At 38.6% G+C, this 23,866-nt stretch overlaps 1 protein-coding gene across 8 annotated transcripts in view; it reads left to right on the plus strand.

Moving 5' to 3' along the window:
* nhsl1b (NHS-like 1b) overlaps positions 1-23,866 on the plus strand; it is a 187,729-nt gene that overhangs the window by 84,258 nt on the left and 79,605 nt on the right. Inside the window, exon 1 of one of the 8 annotated variants that reach the window (XM_088625016.1) lies at positions 8,468-9,633. The exons of 6 other annotated variants lie outside the window; for them this stretch is intronic. In XM_088625016.1, coding sequence (XP_088481142.1) covers positions 9,408-9,633 — 226 coding nt within the window. In that variant the 5' untranslated portion in view covers positions 8,468-9,407. Of the gene's footprint in view, positions 1-8,467; positions 9,634-23,247; positions 23,381-23,866 lie in introns of those variants that run through there. One more of the 8 variants, XM_088625022.1, reaches the window with a different exon arrangement.

Genomic DNA, 23,866 nt, shown 5'->3' on the forward strand with positions numbered 1-23,866 from the left:
TACAGCTACCAAAAGAAGAATAATTGCAGCTTTGGTTCAGTTTTAATCCTGGAGTTGAAGGTCAAATGTTGCAATTTCTATTTCTAGCAACCTTTTCTTTTTTTCTTTTTTTTTCCAAAGTGTTGACACAAGTTAGACAATTCATCAGGTAATGTCTGCCTGTGACTGTTTTGATTATGACAGCAGCTGTGCTTTTCCTTCTGTTTGGCATGTGCTGTATGCATTAAATGCAAATTAAATTTACATTTCTGCTTGGGTTACTGCAGGCTGCAATATATTTATATGACCCTGCCATATTAAAATGAGCAGCATTGATATGTGTGTGGCAAATCACCAGGCGCAAAGTGGAGGAGACACAAACATGGCAGCACAGTGCTGAAGCAGAAGGCTAGTATCTGCACTCTGGGTACAGAAATATTCTGGAGAGACTAAAAAGGACAACTGAGTGCTCTGTATCATCCAACATTAACCAGGGCTCTGTGTGTCATATAGTAGTAAATTATTGTTGTTGATGTAGTGCTCGCCCTTCCTTCCCAGTTTTTTAACTTGAATAACTTTTTGAAAAAAAACAGCAGCACAGCACAAATACCATAATTACGCGCTGAATCGACAGAATGGTAATGAGGGGAGAGGCGTGTGTAAATCACAGAGGATGGATTCCAGAGACCACAGGCCCAGCTCTCACTGGACTTCAAAAGTTCCAAGCAAACTTGGATGGCAAAGCCACTTTGTGTGGCTTCGTAACCACTTGCCTGAGAATAGTTCATAATGGTACACACACTCTTAAAAAAAGACCCAAATAGGAGCCAAGGTCTTAGAAAAGCGGTCTATAAACTACAAAAACAAAACCAACAAGTTTTTTTTTTTCATTTAGTGCTAAATCTGAAACTGTAACATGGTCAAATCATTTTTGTTCAGTTGTTGTCTACTCAAATGGGAGTTTGGTTTGACTTGATGCAGAACCTTTCAAATTGCGGTCCAGGGCAATCAGCTCTTCTCGCAACCTGATGGACTGTGATTCGAAACCAAAATATTGTGAGCAAACAAGAGGAGGTCATTTAGCCCAGTTTGCTTGGTGTTGTGTTTTTGGTAGCTGTTTGATCAAAGAGCCTCATGAGACAGATTATGATGCCTAGTTTGTTTTAAACCCTCAGAGAGTTTCCCTTATTTTGAACCCTGAATATATTTTCTCTGCCTTCTTATAGTAACTCTTCCTTACTTTCTCTTATTTTTTGGTCCAGGGATCCTTGTTAGACTTAAATGGAATATTTCTTAGCTATAATTTCTATTATTTTCTCTCAGTAATATTTTTTTTGGAATATTTGTGTAGAACCTGTATAAATGAAAACTTGCTACTGGTATTAAATCAGTGACATCTGTCACAGTATAGCCCATATTCATTTATCCTTTCTTCGCTCTCTGAGACTCTTATTTTCCACTCTCCTTACCGCAGTGCTCTTTGCTTGAGTTCATGTAGAATAGAGCATTTTGAGACTTGAAGTTCAAGGTTTGTGATTCTTTCACCATGATCAATCATTGTAATCATCAGTTACACTCAGTCCCTTATCTCTGGAATGTAATGAAAGCTTTGGAAGAGCAGCAGATACCAGCTGAGTGTGTGGCGAGGTTCCATGAACTTGCCGCACACATTTGTTTTTAAAACAAACAATAAGTGCTCTTTCCGATTTCAAAACAGCACATTTCTAATGCAGAAGGATGGAACAAAAGAACACATATTCCTTTTGCACGGAAAAGATGCAAGAGTACCACAGTGTGCAGCTTTTCCACTAATGGGTTGTTTTTCTATTTCTGATTAGTTTTTCAGGTGCTGTTGTAAGCCCCAGTACTGTGTACCAGAGCGCATTAATACAGTATATTCTAGCAGTAGTCCAAACGGCAATTGTTGCACTCAAACAACTCTTTTTTCTTATTACAAATTAACAAATTCAGAATTAGGAAAATAACATTCTCTTTGGTGAACTGACATTTTATTGAACAGATATAGCATAAGTAAATTAATTATGTTGACTACCATTTGTCTGCAATGGAAATTAATTAACAGGGGGTCTGTCATGAAACTCCTATATTTTTCATATATGTGCTTTGAACCAGGTTGCAGATGTTGTCTTGTGGGATTCTGTCCTATTCTTCCCATAGAGCCTGAATAAAACAATAAAACAAGTGCCTGATAGTGATGTGTGGCCCTAGATGCAGTTGTCCCATCTCGTCTCACAAATGATTGGTATGTCCAGTCAACTCTGGGGTGATTAGTCATTTTATAGCAGTCAAAGTCATTTGAGTGTATAATGGAGAGTCATAAAAGATCTAATCCGTATCCAAAATCAGTACATGCATGAATCCAGTGATATGTTTCTTTTGATGCTCACTATCACTATAATTTTTGCAATGACAGAATAGTAATTAAAAAAACCTAAAGGAACTTGTCATTTGTCTCAATTTGTTCCTAACAAATACCTCCACAAGTTTCTTTTGCTCAACATATTTAGAACTTAAAGGAACAAGTGAAGGTTTATTACATGTTGAAAAGAAAAGAGACACAGTTTCCTGTAAACCTTTACTTGTTTCTTTGCAGCCTATGCATGCTGACGCAGCTCCCTACTTGAACATATTTGGAACTCTCTTTCCATCTGAAAGAAGGATGTGAGTTTTCTAGTAAGAAAAATTGGGGGTTGATGTCCAAAGCAAAAAATAACAACAATCTCATTGAATTTGACACTCTGGGAACCCCTCAACTCAGAGTCAGTCATACAGCTTACAGACCCACTGAAACTATTTGTTTGGTCTCTGAGGTATTTGTGGTCAGAACCATTCCCATCTTGTCTGTATATCGCACGCAAAGCAGGCGCCCCTACATGTGACAGTCTCACATACATGGTGCTCCCTGTGGTTCTCTATTGGTATTCAATATCAGTGCTTCTATTTGAAGTAGGAACCCTAATCCTAACCCCTCTCCTCATAAAACCCTCATCAATTAAAATATAAAAGTACCATGGTAAGTACCCCTGTTCAATCAAAAAACTTCAAACCAACAGCAATGCAACTGCATGTTATAAACCCACTTACGTAACGGGTTCTTTCTGTTTCCCACAGACCTTTTTTCTGTAATGTCATTGGAAACCAGTGAAGTTTTAAAATTGTTGTTTGTGATTGACAAGTGATTTGAAGGTTGGTTTTGACCCACTTTAATGTTAGGGCCAAGCAAAGGTTATTTCAGGACAAAAAGTAAAATGTAGGTATGAAATGAATAAACTCTTGGTAGCAGAGCCTCTTCCAGGGGTGTGGTGTGTGTGCTGACACAGCACCCTGCTTTGACCTTCTGTTGTTAGGGTGTTCCACGTGTTATTGTGAGTGTTCTGTTAGGCTGACCTCACTGAACAAATTACTTGAATTTCACTGTAATGGTTCAAATAATATTTAGCCCTGTTTTGTTGTATTATTCTCCTGTTATTATTTACTAGTAATAAAAGCACCTGTCTGTAAAGTGTGATTTGTAATTAAAACGTGTGGTTACTGCCCTTTCTTATTTTTTAGCATTATCTATTGGAAATAATGTTGGGAATATGTTGCAAAAACTATATACTTAGAATATGTATTTTACTTTCTATTTTACATTAACATCAGTTGCATTATTATATATTATACATTTATATAAGCATATTTATAAAGTGTGTTTTTATATAAAATATATATTTTTATCTTTTTATCAAAAATGTTGTTCATTTTGGATTTGTCTAATGCTTCTGTTGTGCACATGCAACGTTTTAAATTGTAATTATATTGTTACATAATTCTAACGTAACATGAAGTCTTCACCTTAGAAATACATGTCCTTAATGCACTTTTTTTTCTTTATTTTCCCACATTTGCCTAATGCCTCATAGGGAATGACTTCATTGGTCTCAGCTTGACCCTCAGGAACATAGAGTATTCTCAACCATCAATGTACCATCACACAGTCTCTGGGATCTGAATAAGAAGCTTGCATTTGCCTTTCTGGATCAGTGTTAACTAATTTGACTGCTTTTCATATTTAAGAATCATTTGAGCACTACATATATATGACTATGTAATATATATAGAGAATGTCAAACGTTTGGACATACTAGCCACTTATTAACAGTCTAGCAGCACTGTTGCCTTTTCTTCACTATAATCTGTAAATCAGCTATTATCTTTATATCTCTGGACAGATGACTCATCTACTCCTCTTCAAAATGTCCTCATTTATATATTAAAAGCTCCCATTATTACTTTCTGAATGATGGATTAAATGCAGCTTCCACTTTGCAAATTCTTTTATAAAATTCCTCTGTGCTTCAGAATTTACTCTACTAAGTACAAAGATAAGTCAGGAAAATTAAGAACAGAGTTTTAGGGGAGATGTTTTGTTTTATGCTCCAGAGAACCACCTCGACTGTGAAGCATAGTGGAGGTAGTGTCATGGCCTGGGCATGCATGGCGGCACTTGAAACTGGCTCACTTGTCTTTATTGATGTAACTAAATATTGTGGCAGCAGATTGAATTCTGTAGTTTACAGAAACATTTTCTTTCCATACTTGTGCGGCATGACAAGGACCCAGCGTAACTAAGGAGTTCATCAGGAATAAATGTCGAAAATCTTAGAATGGGCAAGGCAATCTCAAGATTTACATCCAGTTTTGAATGTGTTTTACATGTAGAAACACAAACTGAACACCAGGAATAAGCGACAGCTCAAAGTTGCCAAACATTTTTAAAGGTTATACACTGGCTCTGGTAAGCTTAGCTGGTTATAGACTTCATGCAGTTATTACCTGAAAGGGATATGCAGCCAAATCCTGATTTTTCCACTCAGAAATGTGAAGTAATGGTCACTTGAATTCACTGAGATGAAAACAAAGTAGGTTTTTGTTGTTAGGTTAATAAGAAACGTGTATTGTCACTTTCATTCATATTGATCTTGAAATTACAAATACAAATGACTATTTTGTATTAATATTTTTGACTTTGTGGTCCTACTTCTTTTGAATGGTACTGCATGTGTATGTTGTGTGTGTATATATATACACACAGTACACCTGCATGACTCCTGATAATTTCTTTTCAGTCAATAATACATTTTACAGCTGTTATTTGCTTCAACTCAAATAATTTTAATATCCCCTTTTTGTAAAGTGTTGAGTCTGAATTTGGTGATGTTTATGAGCATATTGCACACTGTAATCAAAGATAGGATAATATATCTATGGAGGTAGAGGAAGGTAGCCAGGTAGACACTTAATGATAGATGAAAGAAGGTTGAAAAAGCAAGTTTTAATTAACAAATTATAAAGATAGTGTGGACAAATTGTGTGTGAGGTTCACTCAGGGGCATCTCCTACTGTTTAATGCAAAGAGTAGTGTGCTTGTATGTTCTTCGAACAAAATCGGAATTCCTGGTCTGAGGGTTTGCTTTCCGTTCCTGGCACATATCCTCCATTGGGGAATTCTTGAGAAGTGGGTTTGCTTGAGCTATTATCCTGGGATCGGTCGAGGATAAACCACACGTTCTCAAAGGGATTTCTGTCCTATGATTAGCTGAGCCATGGTAGATGTGGTCGCTTTCCAATGGTTGTGGTATGAGCTGGGGCCCTGTCCTCCATGAAAAAGAAAGCGCTTTGCATCTCCTGGAGCTCCCAGGTGACTTTAAAGGTCATTGAGCAGAATCAGCTTCATATCTGCCCATCACCATTGAAATCCTGAGGTCCAGAAGAAAGGGGAAAACATTTCAACTCTTATGTTGTTTAGTTGCAGTTAGATTAACGTAATATTAAACCTACTCTTCCCTGGTGAACCCCAAACTGTTAAGAAGTCATAGTTTTTGGCGGATGATATATTACACAACCAATCTATCTCCTGGAGAGGATAAGTTCTTTCGATATGTGCACGACCAAATTGTCTAGAATTGACTCGGCTGCTGAGCCTACTTTGTTAACATTAAACTATTTTCAAGTAGTCTATGAGTGATTTTGCTTTTCAGGACCTGCCATGGTCAACCCTGCTTTACAGGATGTATAGCCTCATCTAAGATGGAACCATTGTTTTGAATTTTCTTGATATAATCTCACTGGCTCTGTTTGGCCTCTTCCAGTTTTTCTTTTGCAGAGAAGTCATATATTGCAAATGTAATTTAATATTTTCTCACCTTAAATGAATGACAATGATAAATCAAGTTGAACAGTTTAGATTTCACCTGTCCTCAAACCAACATCAGACATACTTTATATAAAATCAGGTTTATCAAATCTGCCAGCTCTTGGCAACTTGTACTGTTCAAAACTGTTTTGGTAAAAACTTAGGGTTTTCTGGAAAAAACAACTTATGCTTTTTAACCGCTCTAGTTAGTGCTGTTGGTTTCAGGTTCGCCCATGTGGGGCACATTGCTGTTAGTCTTTTTCTCTGAAAGGGAGCTTTCCCATTTGATCCAAGGCTCTTCAATTATTAACAGCATTACAGTTGGCACTCCCTTTTTATTGCTCTGTGTGGGTCAAAGGTCACAGCAATGTAGCTGAATCATAAAGTAATCTGAGAGCTGCCCACTTCTGATGGATTTAGTCACCCACAAAGTAAAAACACATGCGATAATGAGGACGGGGCTTGGTTCATTTTGTTTGATTTACATATTGTTGTGTGGTATCTAAGCAGCGTGCATTTAAATATAAACCAAACTGCAGAGCATGATCTTTTATATCTTCCCTCTCAGATTAGGGTGAACGAAACTGTGGTTCTGCCCCCACGTAGTGAATTAAAACATGTTCTCCTGGAGAGAAAAAGCCATATTGAATTGTGTTCTTATTTTTACACTGGAGCTAGCTAAACATGTTTTGCCTGCTAAAGTAAAAGTTAATGACATTATGTCAACTAATGCAAATCAATACCTCTGTGTTTAAAGAAATATTACTGTCTTTATCAGGATAGGCATGTTATGTTTATTTTTGTGTGTATTCCACATTCCTAAAGCACTTTGCAAATTTACTTCCTGCCTAGAGTACTCAATGAGCATTATATGAACATAATGTTAGCATTAATACAAGTTCACTGTTATAGGTAGCAGGCGAGTATGAGACTTCAAGTGGTTTTCAGTCTAGAACTAGAAAAGCAAAAATAGCTTTAAAATATAGGAATTGAATACAAGGAAAGGCTGCAACCAAGATGGTATTCATCAGAAGTTACAGCTGGCAGGAGGATGTTTTGCATTTTTTTTTGCATGAACATGAGTTGTTGACAGGACAAGGCTGCTTGGCCTAATTTGCTTGTTGAGTTGATAGTAACTTAAAGACCCAAGAAGCTTAGTAAACCATGCAGGTAAAGGGCCTTGGCTTTCCTTAAATAACTTAATTGGTAAAGTCCAAGATGTTTTTGCATAAGAGTGCCTCAAATTAAAAAAAAAATAAGTCGAAAATGTAAAGATAATGGTAAAACTATCTAGAATATTTGGTTTATTTTTCTTGTCCTTGCACAAGGTGCAATGTGTGGTAGTCTTGTCGTGCAGAGACATGGAATTCTGCTGAATCTGATTAGCATGTCCCAACTTTTTCACTTCAGATTGAGCAGTGATGTTTGTTGTGCCATCTAAACGGTTTCCCTGTGATGCCTGTTGTACCTGGATGTCCAGGTATCCTACACATTGGTTAAGGTAGCCATTCACCTAAGTACCTTTCTCAAAATCCAATAACTTCAATCTTGTTATAAAAAGTACAGTAAACTGACTTTAGATTAGTCTTTTTTTATTATTATTCTAGCAACACAATGCAACTGTGAGTTTCAGTTTCTTTGCAACAGTTGTAAAGAAGTAATGTACCACACATACTGTAAGAGAAAAATGGCCAGATTGATAAATAACTTTTCCACCAACATCTGTTTAGGTCTTGAACTGGTTATAGTGAGTTCCTAACTCTTTAACACTTTAAATCTTGCATTAAATCTTGTTTTCTTGTTAAGAGGAAACTGGTGGATGATCATGATCACAATTATTTTCAGAAATCTTTGGGTTAGAGAGCAGTGGATTCTTGTATTGAGGCTATTTCAAATTTCCTAACCTGAAAAAAGTAAATAGGTTTGTTTATAAACTTAAAACACTATGTAATACAATCCATATTTTAAGTGCATTACAGACAGTGCAATATTGGAATTTTTAGTCTTCCACGGAGGTGAAGGAACTGAATGTTTTTGACAAGTGTTGTCTAACTGGTGCAGATAGGAAACAGAGACACCTGCTTGGGCTCTCTGTTTTCTTTCCTAGCCTTAACTATAAAAGCTGTGTTTGTTTGTATAATGGTGCCATGTAGAGGAGGAGTTTTTAAGTAGGGTTTTTTATTGCACAGTTCACAAATAATGAGTGTTGTGACCAGTCACCTGGGTTCGTAAGGGTGGAACTGTAGGAGGAGGAGGGGACTCTAGGCTCAGTTGCTATGACTGGAGGAGGGAGAGAAAGCAACTGAGACAGATCGTATTTCAATCGAAGGCTTGCCTACTTGTAATCCTAACCCCAGAGCCTGTCTCTGTGCCGGTCTGTCAGTGGCTTCTAATGAGGGACGCACAGTGGCAAAGGAGAAGGTAGGCTGGCTGTGGTGTAGTTTCCTTCTCCACAACGGATGAAAAAGCCATGCGTTCCCACTGCATCTCAGCTTTGGATGAATGATTGTCCAGCGCCTGGACGTGAGGATACACATTTGGCACGCAACTGATAAAGTACAACATGCAGTGGGTACTTTGCATATGTGTGCCAGAGCACCAGGTTACTGATAAAAATAGAAGGCAAACACAGACTCTGTAAGAAGAAGCAACTGGAGCTAAAAGTGGAACGAAAAGGAAGATATTGGTATATGTTTTTTTGCTTTAGTTTTGAAAGGCAACTGATCAGCTGGCACTGAATGCCCAAGACCTCCTTAAGAGCTCCAAAGCAACTTTAACAGGAGAAGAAGGCTTTTCCTCCTTGTTTTTAAACACGAGACTAGACAAAACAAACCTTTGGTCGGTTTGCAATCAGGATGTGACGAGAGACGGGATGCGATGATTAAATTTAAAACTTCATCGGTTTGGGAAGAACTGCCCTGGTGAAACGAGGCACCTTTGGTCTGTTCTGTTTTTCTTGGAACGGTGTGTGTTTTTTGTCATTGGAAAAGGAGTTTTTATAGAACAGTGTGAGGATTTCTATATGCTCCAAAGCAAAGGGTTATAATATCCTGGTTTTGTGGATGTTAAGGCACCTGCTTTCATAAAAGGCTTTACGTGCTGGAGAAGGAACGAGATCTCTTCCAGTGTACTGTTGGCTGTCTTTGAGTTTGGGGGAAAAATTTCCTCTGTAGAGTTGTGGGCTCAGGAGACTGGTCTCCCGTCAGACAGCGGAGTGTGAAACAGAAGCAGAATGAGGCGGGAGCGGAGTTCGGGCTCTTTCAGGAGGGAGAAGAAGGACAGGACAGGCTCCATCCCGCGTGCACTGAGCTGGTTGAGCATCTCCTCGCTGTCCAAACAGACACGGCGGCTCTTCCGCAGCAGCGGGGAGCTGTCCTCAGGGCAGCAGGGTGAGGACGATGATGACGATTGGATTTATGTCCCCCGGCACCGGAAAGGTAAAGGAGGGATCTGCAGAGGTAAGGCAGCAGGTTTTTTCACCAGGTGTGTGGCAGAACTGACTGTGCTCAAGGGACATCACTGGGCAGGAGAGCAGCCTCGCACTAGTGATGTGCTTTTGTAATCATAATTATCATAACAGGAGAATGAGAAAACAAACCAAGTCCTGGTTGTTATTGATGTTTAAGGGGAGATGATGAGCTTGATATAATATTTGTGAGCTTAAGGAGGAGAGGATGAACTTAGTGACCTAATTTCTGATTATTCTCTCCAATCTGTCAATACTGTACTGTAGAATTCAAAATTGTAATCATATTGTGCATCTGATTGATTTTTTTAAAAATCTTTACATTTAGCAGGAACTGGGGCAACAGCTGTTAGTTTTATATACAAAGGATTAAGGAAGTTCAATACAGTATCTTGGTCAGGGTAACATCCACTGTCAGCTTCTTTATCCACTGGGTCACCTGGCTTCCAATTGTGTTGCATATTGATAACTATATATTAAAGCAATAATACAGTAACACTCTACTTATTTTTTTTGCAGTCAATCCCAAATGATTTATTCAAAAGAGTATGCTTAAGTCATGTTTCCTGTTAAAGAACAACTTTGTTTCAGTGGATGGTTACAGCGTGGCCTGAAATAACAGATTAGAATGAACAAGCTGTTCTTAACTAACCAGGAAGTTTTCATTATTTTCCTGTGAGGAACAATGGGGCCATATTTTTTTATTGGTGGTTTTATTGTACCAGATAGTACTCACTAGTGCTCAGTGATTCACACTTTATTGTGGCAAGAGGTAGGAAGTGGCTGAGGTTGAAGTTTGCTCTGGTGATGTTAATGTAATGTTGATATTGACTGATGTCACTGCCTAATGCAGTGCAGTCACTCTCAGACCTTGGCAATACTATTGACATGGTTAAAGGCGCTCTTATTGCTACTGTACCTGTGAGCACTTCCTAACAACCTACTCCTGGGACAGAGACAGCACAGGATGATTATAAGAGTAGAAATTTTACCATTCTCATTCAGCCATGTGATCCCCAGTGCCTTAAATCTTAGTTTAATCTCGTGCTTTATCTGAGCAACAATACCAGCAAGCTTTTATTTTGTTTCTTAATTGTTTGGCTTTTGTTATCAATTTGGGCAGCTCTTGGCTGGCTTCCAGTTGTAAATGACCCATTCTGTGAGTATTAAGAAAATAATAATAATAATAATAATAATAATAATAATAATAATAATAATAATTGCTTATACTTATATAGTGCTTTTCTGGACACTCCACTCAAAGCGCTTTACAGGTAATAGGGATCCCCTTCACCACCACCAATGTGCAGCCCCACCTGGATGATGCGACAGCAGCCATAGTGCGCCAGAACGCTCATCACACATCAGCTATCAGTGGGGAGGAGTGCAGAGTAATGAAGCCAATTCATAGATGGGGATTATTAGGAGGCCATGATTGGTAATTAAATCTTGATAAAAGATTTCATTGGCAAATCGGAACACGTTCAGTGTCCCTGTGTTTCGCCATGCTTTCACTCTTCATGGCAAAGTATGGAACAAGCTACTCAAGCATGATGTTGAACCTCTCACGATCTCATGATGCTGAAGCAGTATGCTGGCTTCTGTCAAGAAATGGCTGGATGAAATCCTCATGTTAACTGCTAACAACCAAAAGGACTAGATGAGCTCAATGGCTTCCTTTCGTTTGTATCTTCTCTTGTGTTATTATATCTCAATTTCTAATTATGGTGATGTACTGTCTGTTGTGTTTTAATTTTTCATTTCATTGCTTTTCCCAAATATGTCACTTTCAAACTGCGCTGTATCAGAGCTGAATTCTGAGCTTTCTATTTTGACAGGCCCTGATATATTGATGTACACAAATGGCTGCCAGAGAAGTGTGTAATGACTAATTTTTTTACCATTTACAGCAGGTGTGCCACAAGGACTTTTGTAGTACTGCAACCTATCCATCCTGCTGGAGCCCATCCTGGCAAGCAAGGGGCACAAGGTGGGGTCTACTCTGGATGGGATGACAATACATTGCAGGGCAGACACACACGCACACACTCACACCTGGGCCAGTCTTCCCTGGACCTACCAGTAGGCCCCATTGCAAGGCAACATGCTAACCACTGTGCCAATGTGGAGCCTAGTCCCGGAGTAAATCTAGTCTCGCCAGCTTTGAGCTGGGAAGAATATAAGAGATGGCAGAGAGAAGACTGTGTGCTGCTGTTGTCTTTCCTGATGTTAGACAGCCGAAGTAGGTTTTCTTTCCCAGGGGATTCTAGACTTCAGATATTGGTCAAGATATAGTTCATAGAGGAGACATTTCTTGACTGTTTGAGCATCATGACTCTTGACTATTAGATTTTTTCTTTATTTCCATATTACTTGGCTGAGTTTATGCTGAATGGGGATGTATTGTTCTTTTATTGACTGTTTTAGCGAGGCTGAGCTGATCCCAGCCAGATATGAGATAATTGGAAACTGTCAATGACGTGCTGTTCTCCCTTAATACTAGATCATTAAAAACATCTTATTGCTAATTTAGTGACTTTTGAAAAGTTTGGACAGCATTAGCAATACCACGCACGTTCTAGTTCCAGGCGTTTATATAGAAATGAGGGCTTCATCTGCTGCCATGGTGACCTCACACTGAGGTAAATGTTTCAAAACTGCTGTCCCAGGGTTATTTTTGCTCTGTTTGCTAATATGCAGCTCAGTACTGACATTAAATATTGGAGCCTACTCCTTTCCTAAGCCTTGAAAAATTGTGTGGCTGGACTTGTATTATTTTTCTGCGCTCAACACACAAGACTTATTTGGCCTTTCCTACTAGCAACATTTGAGGATATCAAAACTGGGTCCGGGCGGCATGGTGGTGCAGTTGTTAGTATTGCAGCCTCACAGTGCTGGGGCCGTGGATTAAATTTCTGGGTGATGTCTCTGTAGAGTTTGCTTGATCTTCCCGTGTTTCTGTGGGTTTCCTCCCACAGTCCAAAGACGTGCTGTTAGGTTAATTGGTTTCTCTAAAATTGGTCCTGGTGTGAATGTGTGCATGTTTGTCTGTGTCTGTGTGCGCCCTGCAGTGGACTGGCATGCCGTTCAAGTTATACCCCATCATGTGCCCATTGCTTGCCGGAATAGGCTCCATCTCCCCCACAACCCTGAACTGGAGGAAGTGGTTAGAAAATGAATGGATGGAAATTTGGTTCTGTCTTGAGTTTGGTCGTGCTCATCACTATGTCAGTGGTGGGTGTTTCTGTGGGGATCAGTCGAGCCTGTTATAGTCTGAAACGTGTTATACAGACAAACACTAGACTTACAGGTAATGCCAGCAGTTTAGTGTACTTTTCTATATATTAATATTCTTTTAAGCTTGCATGTGTGTTGCACACAGGGATACCATCCATCTTGCATTAAACACTCCCCAAGTTTTTCTTTTAATGACACATTCAGACAAAAAGACCCTGCTTGGGGGTCTTATGTTCCAAACTGCTGTACACTCCACTATGGACACAGACTTCACTGAGTACCTGAGAAAAATCTTCAGCTATTCCTGTAGATGTTTAGCTGTAAAGCCCACTTATATTTACAGAAAATCATAAAAGTCCCCAAATGAATATTGGAACCAGTAACATTTGTTTTGTTTTTAATGCCTCTGGATATGGATTACCTGGCATATCTGCAGGACAGGACTGCTGATTGTGTCCAGAAAGTGTGCATATGCTACTACTGCAGTGCTTAAGGTGAAAAACGGCTACATTGTGCCGGTGCTTTTCTTAAAAGGGTGCTTTGCTTATTTGTGCCCCTTTTGTGTAATGATCTTGTCACATCTAGCATAAAACACTGTGAATTCAAAAACATGATTACAGAATCCACTGTAACGGGACTCACCCTTTAGCAGTGTTCTTGTCCTTGAAGGAATTCTGTTGGCCTTGTTCTGCAGTCAAGGGGTTAATCAGGAGTGGTTATTTAAATTTTCAAACACAGTGTCAGATCTTTTTTTCAGCAGTTGATGAGTCTGATTGCAGTTGTAGTTTAGTTAACTTAAGAATGATATTCAGGGTATCAGTACTTTAAGGCAGGCAGTTTTTGTGCCGTAGTAAAGATCCCATTGATGGAAGGTGATGGCTTTTTGTTCTCCATTATGAGAGATTTGGTGAGAGGGCAGCACCAGGACTCAATCAACAGCCCTTGTTCAGCAGACCCCAGTGATTATGTGCTCTGTTAATTCCTTAATTGACTTCTTTCTTCTCACTGCTGAGCATCCAGAGCAGTGTTGTATTAGAAGGTAGCAGTGGTGATACTTTTGTTCTGGAGGAAATTTCAACTTAATTTTAAATGTATAATGTAACAGATCATCAGGTGTAAATGTATGTGGGAGATGTGTTTTTTTTTGTCCTACTTTTTACAGCAACCTTCTTATTTATTAGTTTTACTATTGGTTTTGTATATTATTCTCTTCCGTATTTATTGGGTCGTAGTCACTAGTGCTGCATAACAGCATGCAGACATTGGATGCCGTTGTAACTGTGCCAAGTTCCACTCACTCTGCAGAAATCTGACTTGACTGTGTTGAGGGCAACAGAGAAACTTGGATGTCAAAAGGAGAAAAGCCACAATGGCAGGAACTGGGGATTGCTAAATATATAGCAGTGGGGACGAAAAGTCTCAGTTGTTGAAAATTGTCAAACATAAAATAATCTGCGGTCTGGCTGGCATTACAAGCTTCTCCCAAGTTTCAAATGTAGCTTTTTTTTATAAGCTCTGCCTGCAGTAGCCACTGCTTATTATTTTTGTTTCTTTTAATAAAATTCTGTAGTAAGAGAACATGAAATGAGGCTCTATGAAATATAAGGAGAACAGTTCAGAACTGCCTTTTTGCTTCATTGGCTCAGTCTAAGCTGTTCATATTCTCTCTCAAAATCAGCTTTCTTTAGCTTGTGTCATGCAGAAATGTTCAGTTCTTTATAAAATGTAGTCATAAACAAGTTTAATGTCACACAATATAAAAATATTTTCCAGTTGATTTAGATGGACTAAAAACTCACCTTGAAGAAGTGAAATAATTCACCGTGACATCATGGGACTAGAGTTTCTCACAAGTGATAGAAACTTGGTTTTGCACAAGTAGTGTCATGGAGCTCATGTTATGGATTTGTATGTTTTAGTGAGGCCATGTGTCCTTTATTAATGACAGAGAAATCTACTCCCTGTAAAGCATGGGGTGTCATAATGATCTGAGTGTAAGCTGTTATAGGTACAACAGGAATGAAATCTGTATCACAGAACATGCTGTATAAATGTACAGTAACACTGGCTGTGCGCTCATCGGGTACTAACAATCCTTCTCTCTCTCTTGTTTTTCATGTCCTGATGATGATGGCATTGGTTTATCTTTAGGTAAGTGACCTTTTCGGAGTTCTGTTAAAACCTTGTGTTCTTTATAGTAGTATTTTTTTGGTGTTAAAAAAAAGAGACAGATAGCCAGAGTAGTGCAGCAATCTGTATGATGCTTTTATCATGGATTGAAACACCCAAAACATTTTATTTTTGTACTAAAGCACAGAGATAATAGTCATTTCTGCTTTTTTAAATATAATTTGTTATGATGTTATAATTTTAGAATATTGTCCTCTTTCATTGCAATGACTTTGCAAGGTTCATAATGGGATTTTATGAATGAAATAAAAGTTGTAGGTCAAACTCTTTCCAACCAAGAAGAGTTACTGGGAGCATAAGTAGAAATAAGCTACTGCGCTGAATGTTCTGTGCAGGAAGATTGAATGTTTTTAACACAACAGAAATGTGCTCAGGCAAAATGAAACGAAGCCCAATTTGCTTGCGTTCATCACAGGTTTTCTCTTTGGTAATGCGGAGTTTTGCCTTCGGCAGTTTGTGTTGAGTGTATTGATCGATCAGATTGCTAGTGAAGATCAGCTTCTGCTTTGGGTTCAAGCTCAGGGCATGTAGAGGTCATGTGATGCGATTATGTTGCAAATGATACTGCAGGTTCTAGTAATATGTCACAGCTCTAATACAATTTCATCACTGCAGTGGTGTCAAGGTGTTTGACATCAAAGTAGCGTGTATTTTTACAGTTAATCCACTCTATATATACGGTATCTTCCAAATGTGTTGAAACAGCAAAATCAAAACCATTAGTTTTGCTTTACAGTAAATCCATTTCTATGGGTGGTCATTAGATTAATATGAATGTTACGATCAATATATGCATACATGTGTATGTGCCTGAATATATGTTTTACATACAGTATTGTGTAAAATTCTAAAGTTATTTTTATTTTAGTAATTATATTCTGTATTATGTAGTTTTTACAACTACATACAAATGTATGTAATACTGTTAGATTATAAACAAATTAAACATGTTGCTTTTTCTATCTTTATTATCCTAAGGTAAATACATTTATTATGTAGTGTTCTGAATTAGCAGTAAAGAAACTTGTTCCTATATAATTTCAGTTTTAAAACCCAGTAACAATTATTTTATTGAACAATTCAATTCAATACTTACACGTGCTAATACACAGTGGTTTAATAATACAATTCCTGAATATAAACCAATGAAAAGGGCTAAAAAAATACATTTTATGTGGGAGTTAATCTCAGTAAACACCAAGTTGTTTTCTGTTTTTTCAGTTACAATCATGTATTTTCTATGGAGCATTTAAGAGATGAAATGATATCTTTGAAATTGAATGCAATTATTATTATTAGTGAGGTTACGTCCAGTGAAGATTTGCTGTGTTTTAAAGGACTGCTCTTAATACATCATTCTGACTAGCATGGTGCTGTCTTTTAACCAAGATCAAATTTCAAGAATGGACCGATGTTACTTTGATTAGCCGTCTCTAACTCCGCTATATTAGTATTCTGCTATATGTCTTTATTGTAAGGAGGCTTCTAACATTTTCCACCTGTGTGGAGAGGAATTAGTCTTTTTTAATTTACAGCTTATTTCAAATGCACGCCCTAATCTATTCATTAGCCTGTGAGCCTATTGATTTCTTTTTAATGTCCTCCAGCTGTATGAATGCTGCTCCGTGCTTTAAATCAGTGGCTCACAAAGGTGAAGGTTTGTAATGGTCAGCGAGGACTACCTGCCTGGGCATACACTGACATGTTAGCTGTTGATAATTGAAGAGCCTGATTAAGAATGAGCAGAGCACGCCAGCTTGCTCCCTGCTGTCCTTGGTGCTGGTCAAGCTGGCTCTGGACAAAGCTGGAAGGCCCTTAGCTACTCTCTCTCCCTGTTGGATTCCTGTTCTCTGCCTCAATCATTGCACCTGCTACAGCTCTTCACAAGACGGTTACCCAGCAGGACCATGTTGAAAAGACGTTCACTAAAACAGCAGCAACTCTGGGGAGAGAAACAAGTTCAGCAAGCCGTGGCAGTTAGAGCCACGTTTAAATTTGTAACCTGCTCTTTTATTATGTAAATGAGAGATTGAGATTATAATCCAAAATTAAATGTCCCGAGGCATTGCCGATTTCATGTAAACCAATTGTGATGTGATTGGTGTGACAGTGACACCGAAATGAATGTACCTGCGTCTATGTAAAGTGTCCTCGGTTTAAAGTGTGGACAGAACTCATTTAGAAAAAGAGTAGCACCCTCTGCCACAGTGCCTCATGACTCCACACCAGGCACTGATTGAGATTTAGTGTTCGAGTGAGAGGAATCCCACTAGACTGATAAGCACTGTTCTAATGATGTCTTGATGTCTTGATGTCTTGGATGTCGCCTTATGTCAGAACTTCCCAAACGTTCAGCTCATAACACACTATTAACAATTCCAGACATTTCAGGCACAGCTGATGATGTCAAATAATCAGCACTTATATTACAAGAAATAACATTTATTTCAAGCTTTGGCCAGGTGTTAACTCCCCCCCCCCCACCTAGTTATCTAACTGCTAGATTACTGTACTAGCTTGCCCACTACCTAAATCTCTTATTATTGTAACTGAATAATAGTATCCTGAACAAGATTTTATTTGACTGAAACAAATATTTTAATAATAGAGGTTTCTTCAAAGATGTAGGGTTCCCTATTATGCTGCTGGAGGAAGAGCTTTGTGGTTGAAAATTGAATAGCAATTTGTTATTTTCTTTGTGCCTCAAGCCATTGTGTTCTCTCTGCTATTAAGGCACTGTTTATGATTTTGCACTCAGTGAGGCAATGTCTTTTTTCACATTGAAAATAAAGTGGTAAGCAACAAAGGGACACAGTATTTGTCTTGTGACCCTATGATTCAGCTGCGAGGAATCCCTGTGTCTTACTGTGTCCAAAACCCTGATGCGTAAGATTTTCCCAAAAATTGCATACTGTTTGTATAAATGGTTTCTTTTATTTTAAGTTAATTACTTCATTTTTTTAAATTGACCTAGATGCGAGATAAATACGTGAGATTTTCAGACCAAGGCATTACATTTGGTCCCAATATTTTGGTGTTAACACTTTTGTTTGGCCAGGTGGCACCAGTTCTCAGAAGGCAGTCCACCTGGCCTGTAAACCATAAACCTTAAACCTAGACTACAGTTTAATGAGAAATATTTGCCTTCATTTAATGAGAATTTCTGTGATCATAACCATTTAGTCTTTGCTTCAGTGCTGAAGGGAACTGCACAGAGATACTAATCAGCTGTATTTAAACACAGTCTCTTGATAAGAGATTGATAAGTGACAGTGGGGAAAAAGTAAGGTGGCTTAAAATGGCAGCAGAACATTTACAGTATTGCTCCTAGCAATCCTGGATATAACAAATAACATTTATGGATAGGGTACTAACAATTTTACCAAATTCAGAATTACTCAAGTTTGTTTTCAGTACAGAGGGACTTGTAAGTCATATTAGGTTATGTTAGGTAGTCTGTAGTTCTGTAAAGTGGCCTTAGAAAATAAGGTATTTCTGGTTTTCTGATTTTTCTAGTCCTGCTAATGGGATAAGGCTTTTACAGACTGCAACTTGTGCTGTATGTAAAAAACTTACAATAATTTCAAATTGCAAATGAAGTATTTCAACTGTAGCTGTTGCTTGACTCTTTATTGATTTAGCTTCCTTTATTAAAAAATGAAACCTTGGTTCTTTGCTTTGAGATTTGACTTTTGCAAGCCAAGCTACATCAACAACTCTTTCAATAAAGTGAGGACCAATTACTTTTAATTTCTGCAGTGGAAAACAAAATCTAAATCATGCATGAATAAACAGTCAGAAGAACTGAATGATGTCGCTCTTGATTAAGTAATGGTGACATGTACTAACGTAACAAGCATTGGTGGATCTTGATGATCACAAGCTGTGGTGCAAATTTTCTCCTGGACCCTTCCTTCCCCCTTCCCCTCTCCCTCTCATCTCCTCCTGGCTTCACACATGAGTTTCCGCCCCAGTCCACACAGGAGAGCTGCGTGGTGTGTTTCCACCACAGTCTGCACTCCCCACAGGAGCAGTGAGAAGTGCATTGCCACCCCTGTCCTCACAGGTTAGGAAACATTCAGTTGACGTTCAATTAAGCTTAGGCTAAATTTCAAGAAAACCTTTCAAGCAAATGAGAAAATATTTAGCATTTCACATAAGAAAGAGGCATTCTACATTTGTAAACATAACAATGTTTAACTCAGTATGTGATGTCAGGTGAGTCCATACTGGGGTGTAGGGGGGCCAATATACTGCAGGGCCCGAGTACAGTTGCACCAGCTGCACCACCTGCAGTTAACCCAATGCTGATAAGGATTCTGTAGCTATGGTTGTTACCATAGCAAGGCAAGGCAACTGAACTCCAGATCTTCAGATGTGTGGCTACATAAATAGGCCCGTGTGCCTGCACTTGGGGCATGCAGTTTGGGAATCACTGCATTAGGTGGATCTCATATGCATGCTGCAAATTCCCTGCTTTGCCGTGCCTCTGAGTTTTGGAGATATCAGGTTCAGGGTTGTATCCTGTAATTGCTGGCAAATGCAGGTACAGTACACGATGCAGAGGAACAACACTTCTGCAGACACTTGAATGTCTTTCTTTTAGGTACATACTGTATAAACATCAGGACTGTGTTACAGAGTTAAACAGTTAGACATCAGCACTGCATTACAGAGTTAAATAGTTACACATTAGCACTCCATTATAGAGTTAAACAGTTTTGGACACTATTTTCACAGTGAGTATAACTACAATATTGAATGCTTCTCTGAGCTACAGTGTATTCGTTGCCCCTTTTCAGACTACATAACTGCTACAAAGCCCGTTTACCTGTAGAATTAACTAATCTTGCTGCTGAAGATGTTTGATACTTGCAATACAAGAAAGGAAAGTTTAAGGCTGAATTATAGTTTGGGAAGTGAAGTAAATTAGAGCCCCTTTACCCCTTTACCCCTAGATACTTGGGGTCATAACAGGCATATTTTTATGTGCTTTTTTGTGCTTTATATACCTTTGTCTTTTTTGTGAAAATATCTTGTCTGCCTTGCTTGATACTTGGCAGCAGCCCTGCAGGAGAAGTTAACATTTATGATCTTTTGTTGTTAGGTGCTACATTCATTATTGAATCACATAATGTTTGCCATATAAGCACAACAATGTAAAGTGGTCAGTTAATGTCAGCTTCAGTAACTGGTCTTTTTACATGAAAATAATATTGATTTTTATTCCTTATCCCCTTAAAGTACTGTCAGGTCTTACCAAAACGTACCAGGGAGAGGCTGTACAGTGGCTTCTTTTTGACAGAGATCAAATAGAGATGTTTTGTGCAGGTTGATTCATCTCACATGAATAGCTGGAGCCTCTATCTGAACTTTATATTGAGAGCCTCTCTCTGAACTTTATATCTGAACTAATTGTTCTGTGAAGAAAACAAAGATTGTAATCACAGATACACATTAGGCTATGTGTATGTGAGGCCATGAAATAATGCTATGTTTTAAGACATGGGTCTTTCAAGAGGTGTTTGAATTGGTAAAGTGCTATCATCCAGACAAGGAGTGTAAACTGAATTATCTTTTGATAACTTTCTAATGAGAAGATCAGAAGCCTGTGAACTTAAGTATGAAGTACTGTTTCAGATGTCATTATTTTATCAACTTTGAATGCCTTCATGACACAAGAGAATTGGTCAGTTTTCATACTTGAGAGAGTGCTTTTTATAGTGAGCACTGTAACATCAGTATTACAGACAGGTAATTATTGTTATAAAATGAACACAATCAGTAAAAGGACAACCTCTTTTACAGTGCCTTTCATCACAATTGGATTAAACTATAAATGACAGTCAAATTTCTTAACTTTAAGCTTGATAAAGATAAATTTACCTTGAAGTTGTATTACATTTTTATAGTATAAAGAAAGGATACAGTAGTGATACTTCAGTCTTAAAGATAAATGGATGTTTTTCATTCAAGGCAGGTTTCTCAATGCAGTTTCTCTGACCAGACATTAAACAAACTAATAGCCAGTGTTGTAATTCCTGCAGAGGTTAATTCTCCTATTTCAGAGGTTACATTATTATGGCTCATTCAAGGGATTCAAGAAATTGTAAGATTTTATTTAAACCATTTGCCATCATCAGTTTATACTTTGTAATACAAACTGCAAGGAGAGAGAAGTCGAGGGAGACAGCCTGACCTTTGACTGATCAAACGCAGCATCGTTTTACGCTTGACTAATCCTTCATTATGTGTACAGTTAGTATTGTGTTGAGAAGCTGCTGCTGCCATTAGGAACTGAATGAAATCAGAACTTTGACCCATCTGCCAATCACAAATGCCAAATGGGCCTCTTGGTAGCCAGCAGCCTGTTTGTCAGGAGCTTTTTCTGCGTGCTCACTGGAAAGCTCCTATAGAAAAGATGGAAAAGATTGGAATATTTGAAGTGGTCAAACTTGTATTTTAATCCAGGTTTAGGCTCTGATAATGACATGTTTAAACGATGTCCCCCTTCACCCTCTCCCCCTATCGCTGGGCTCCTCTTGTTTTGTTGGACACTTTATATAGGCAGAAGTAAAGGTTATTTTTGTGCTGAGAAGTAGAAAGAAGAAATCACATTTTGGATCTTGAGGTCCACAGCTGAAGATGGCTCAACAGTCAAAGTATTTGTTCTTCCTCAAGCTGACACAGCCCCTCCCGCCTCCCACACTGTATAGTATAAAGCCTCAACTATAAAAATAGCTCTGCTTTGTGGTTCTTTGCCAAGTATGAGTTTGGACCTCTTAGACGCATTTTCTACAGATCAGCTTACAGATTCCATAGCTAACCTGCGAGGTGATGTCACTTGTTACAATAGAACAGAGAAATGTGTCATAACAAAAAGAGTGTCCTGCTGGTTCTGCTAACGTTTAAGGGGAAAACTATCCCATTAAAGTTGACTCTTTAACCTTTTTCGTGTGCTATTGGGAATGTTATTGGTATGTACACAAGCTGCCAGCTGTTATTCTTAGCATGTTTGTACTATCAATATTATAAACTGCATTGTTTTAAAAAAAATGAGTGCAGAAAATATGACTCGTGGTTTGTCGAAACAAACCTATTGCACAGGTTGTGGTATTTTCTTAAAGGACGTGGTTAATACATTTTATGTTGGGTTTTTTTTTTTGCTGTAGAGCTCTCTGTCACTCAACATGTCTGGGACATGATTTAAATATACTAATGAAATAGATAGTGGACACACAAGCTTAAATATAAGTCACATTAAAACATTCCTGAAAAGGCACAACAACTGGTCTTCTTTAATCTTTCAGTTGACTTATTTTGGCTAGTATTTGCTGTGTACGTGAGACTCTCTTCCTTCAGGATTACACGCAAGTATGTATTTGTGAGTATGTTGTGTTTTTAAGCCTTGTTGCGTTAGATATTTTCATAAAGGCAAATGGCCTTTACTGCCTTGACTGTCATCAGTGTACTTCTCTAGAGGGTGTAACTGCTTGAAGGTAGAAGGAACACTGCCAGAGCTGGTTGGATTACGTGCTGCTGAGCACCACAGATGTCCGCTGGAAAAAAAGTAAATAAATGTTCAACTGTAGTGTGTTTGATATTTCTGTGATGATAGACAAGTAGTTCATCCAACATGAGTATATGCTTTACACCTGGTGAACATCAGGGCGAAACAGTATATGTGTAGTTTGGCCACCTTTTGTGTTTTTTATTTGGCACACTAGGCAAGACAGATGTGTCCCACCCTCCCACAAGAAAACAGGAAAATAAAAAAATAACCTGTATATTTAAACATGTATTGTAAAAAAGCGCCCTTGTCTCACATAATAAGTGAAATGGAAATAATCGCTCAGTTACCCACTTTCTGCAAAGAGCCGGGGGGCAGTAGCATTTGACAACAAACAGTTGAATTGGGGATTATGTGATTTATTTTTTATCACTAGCCAATTGACAATCATAAGCTGTGTCCACAACCTTGGAAATGCTGACAGACCAGTTCAGACAATTGCAGTCAATGCTGTGGCTATGCAGAGAGGCTGTGTGGAGGGACCATTGTGTTGGAGTGGGGTTGGGAATCATTTTTTTTGGGGGGGGGGGATTGTCAGTGCTCAGTGGCTCAGCAAGCAAGGGGATTGGATCGCAGCTTCCTGTAACAACACGAGCTGGCCGCCTGCCACTGCTAACAGGCTGTGTGTGAGCTGAGTGGAGTGGGCTGGGGAGAGCTGCCCTGTTCAGTCCAGCTCTGCCAGGACTGTACGCGAAGAACGGAGAAGGAAGGAGGGTACTGGCCACAATGTTTTGCCTGAAAGGTAGGAGGCAAGTGAGGTGGTGGGTCTTCTTCTGTAAGGATTAGTCAACATTTTGGGGCTGCTTTCAGTTACAAGTGGGGAAGGTATGATCTGAATTGTTTCTTTCCCGAAAAAAAACTTCCTGACAGTTTTTATTATCATAGTGTCTTGATTTTTGTGTGTTTCCTTTGTTTGGCTGGAAGGAAGCTTCTCCATGGTCTGAAAGTTAGATAGAGTCTGAGAGTTAGATAGAGAAACTCACAAATTTGACACTACCAACCATCTAGGTTGCAGGGGTGTGTTTTCTTTGTTGTAGATGAAACAGAAGATGGTATTTTAAAGTTTCTTTTTACAGCACAAAGTGTTTCCATTAGATTTTTTTCCCAGAAACCTTCCACTTTTTTGCGATTACTATGGAAACACATGCAATGCAGGCATAAATAGCAGTGCTGTAAGTTCCGATCTGGATTGTGTGCTTTATTGTTACTTTCTGATAGCTATTAAACT

Source organism: Lepisosteus platostomus, chromosome 3 (assembly GCF_059453375.1).
Source record: "Lepisosteus platostomus isolate fLepPlt1 chromosome 3, fLepPlt1.hap1, whole genome shotgun sequence".
NCBI lineage: Eukaryota > Metazoa > Chordata > Actinopteri > Semionotiformes > Lepisosteidae > Lepisosteus > Lepisosteus platostomus.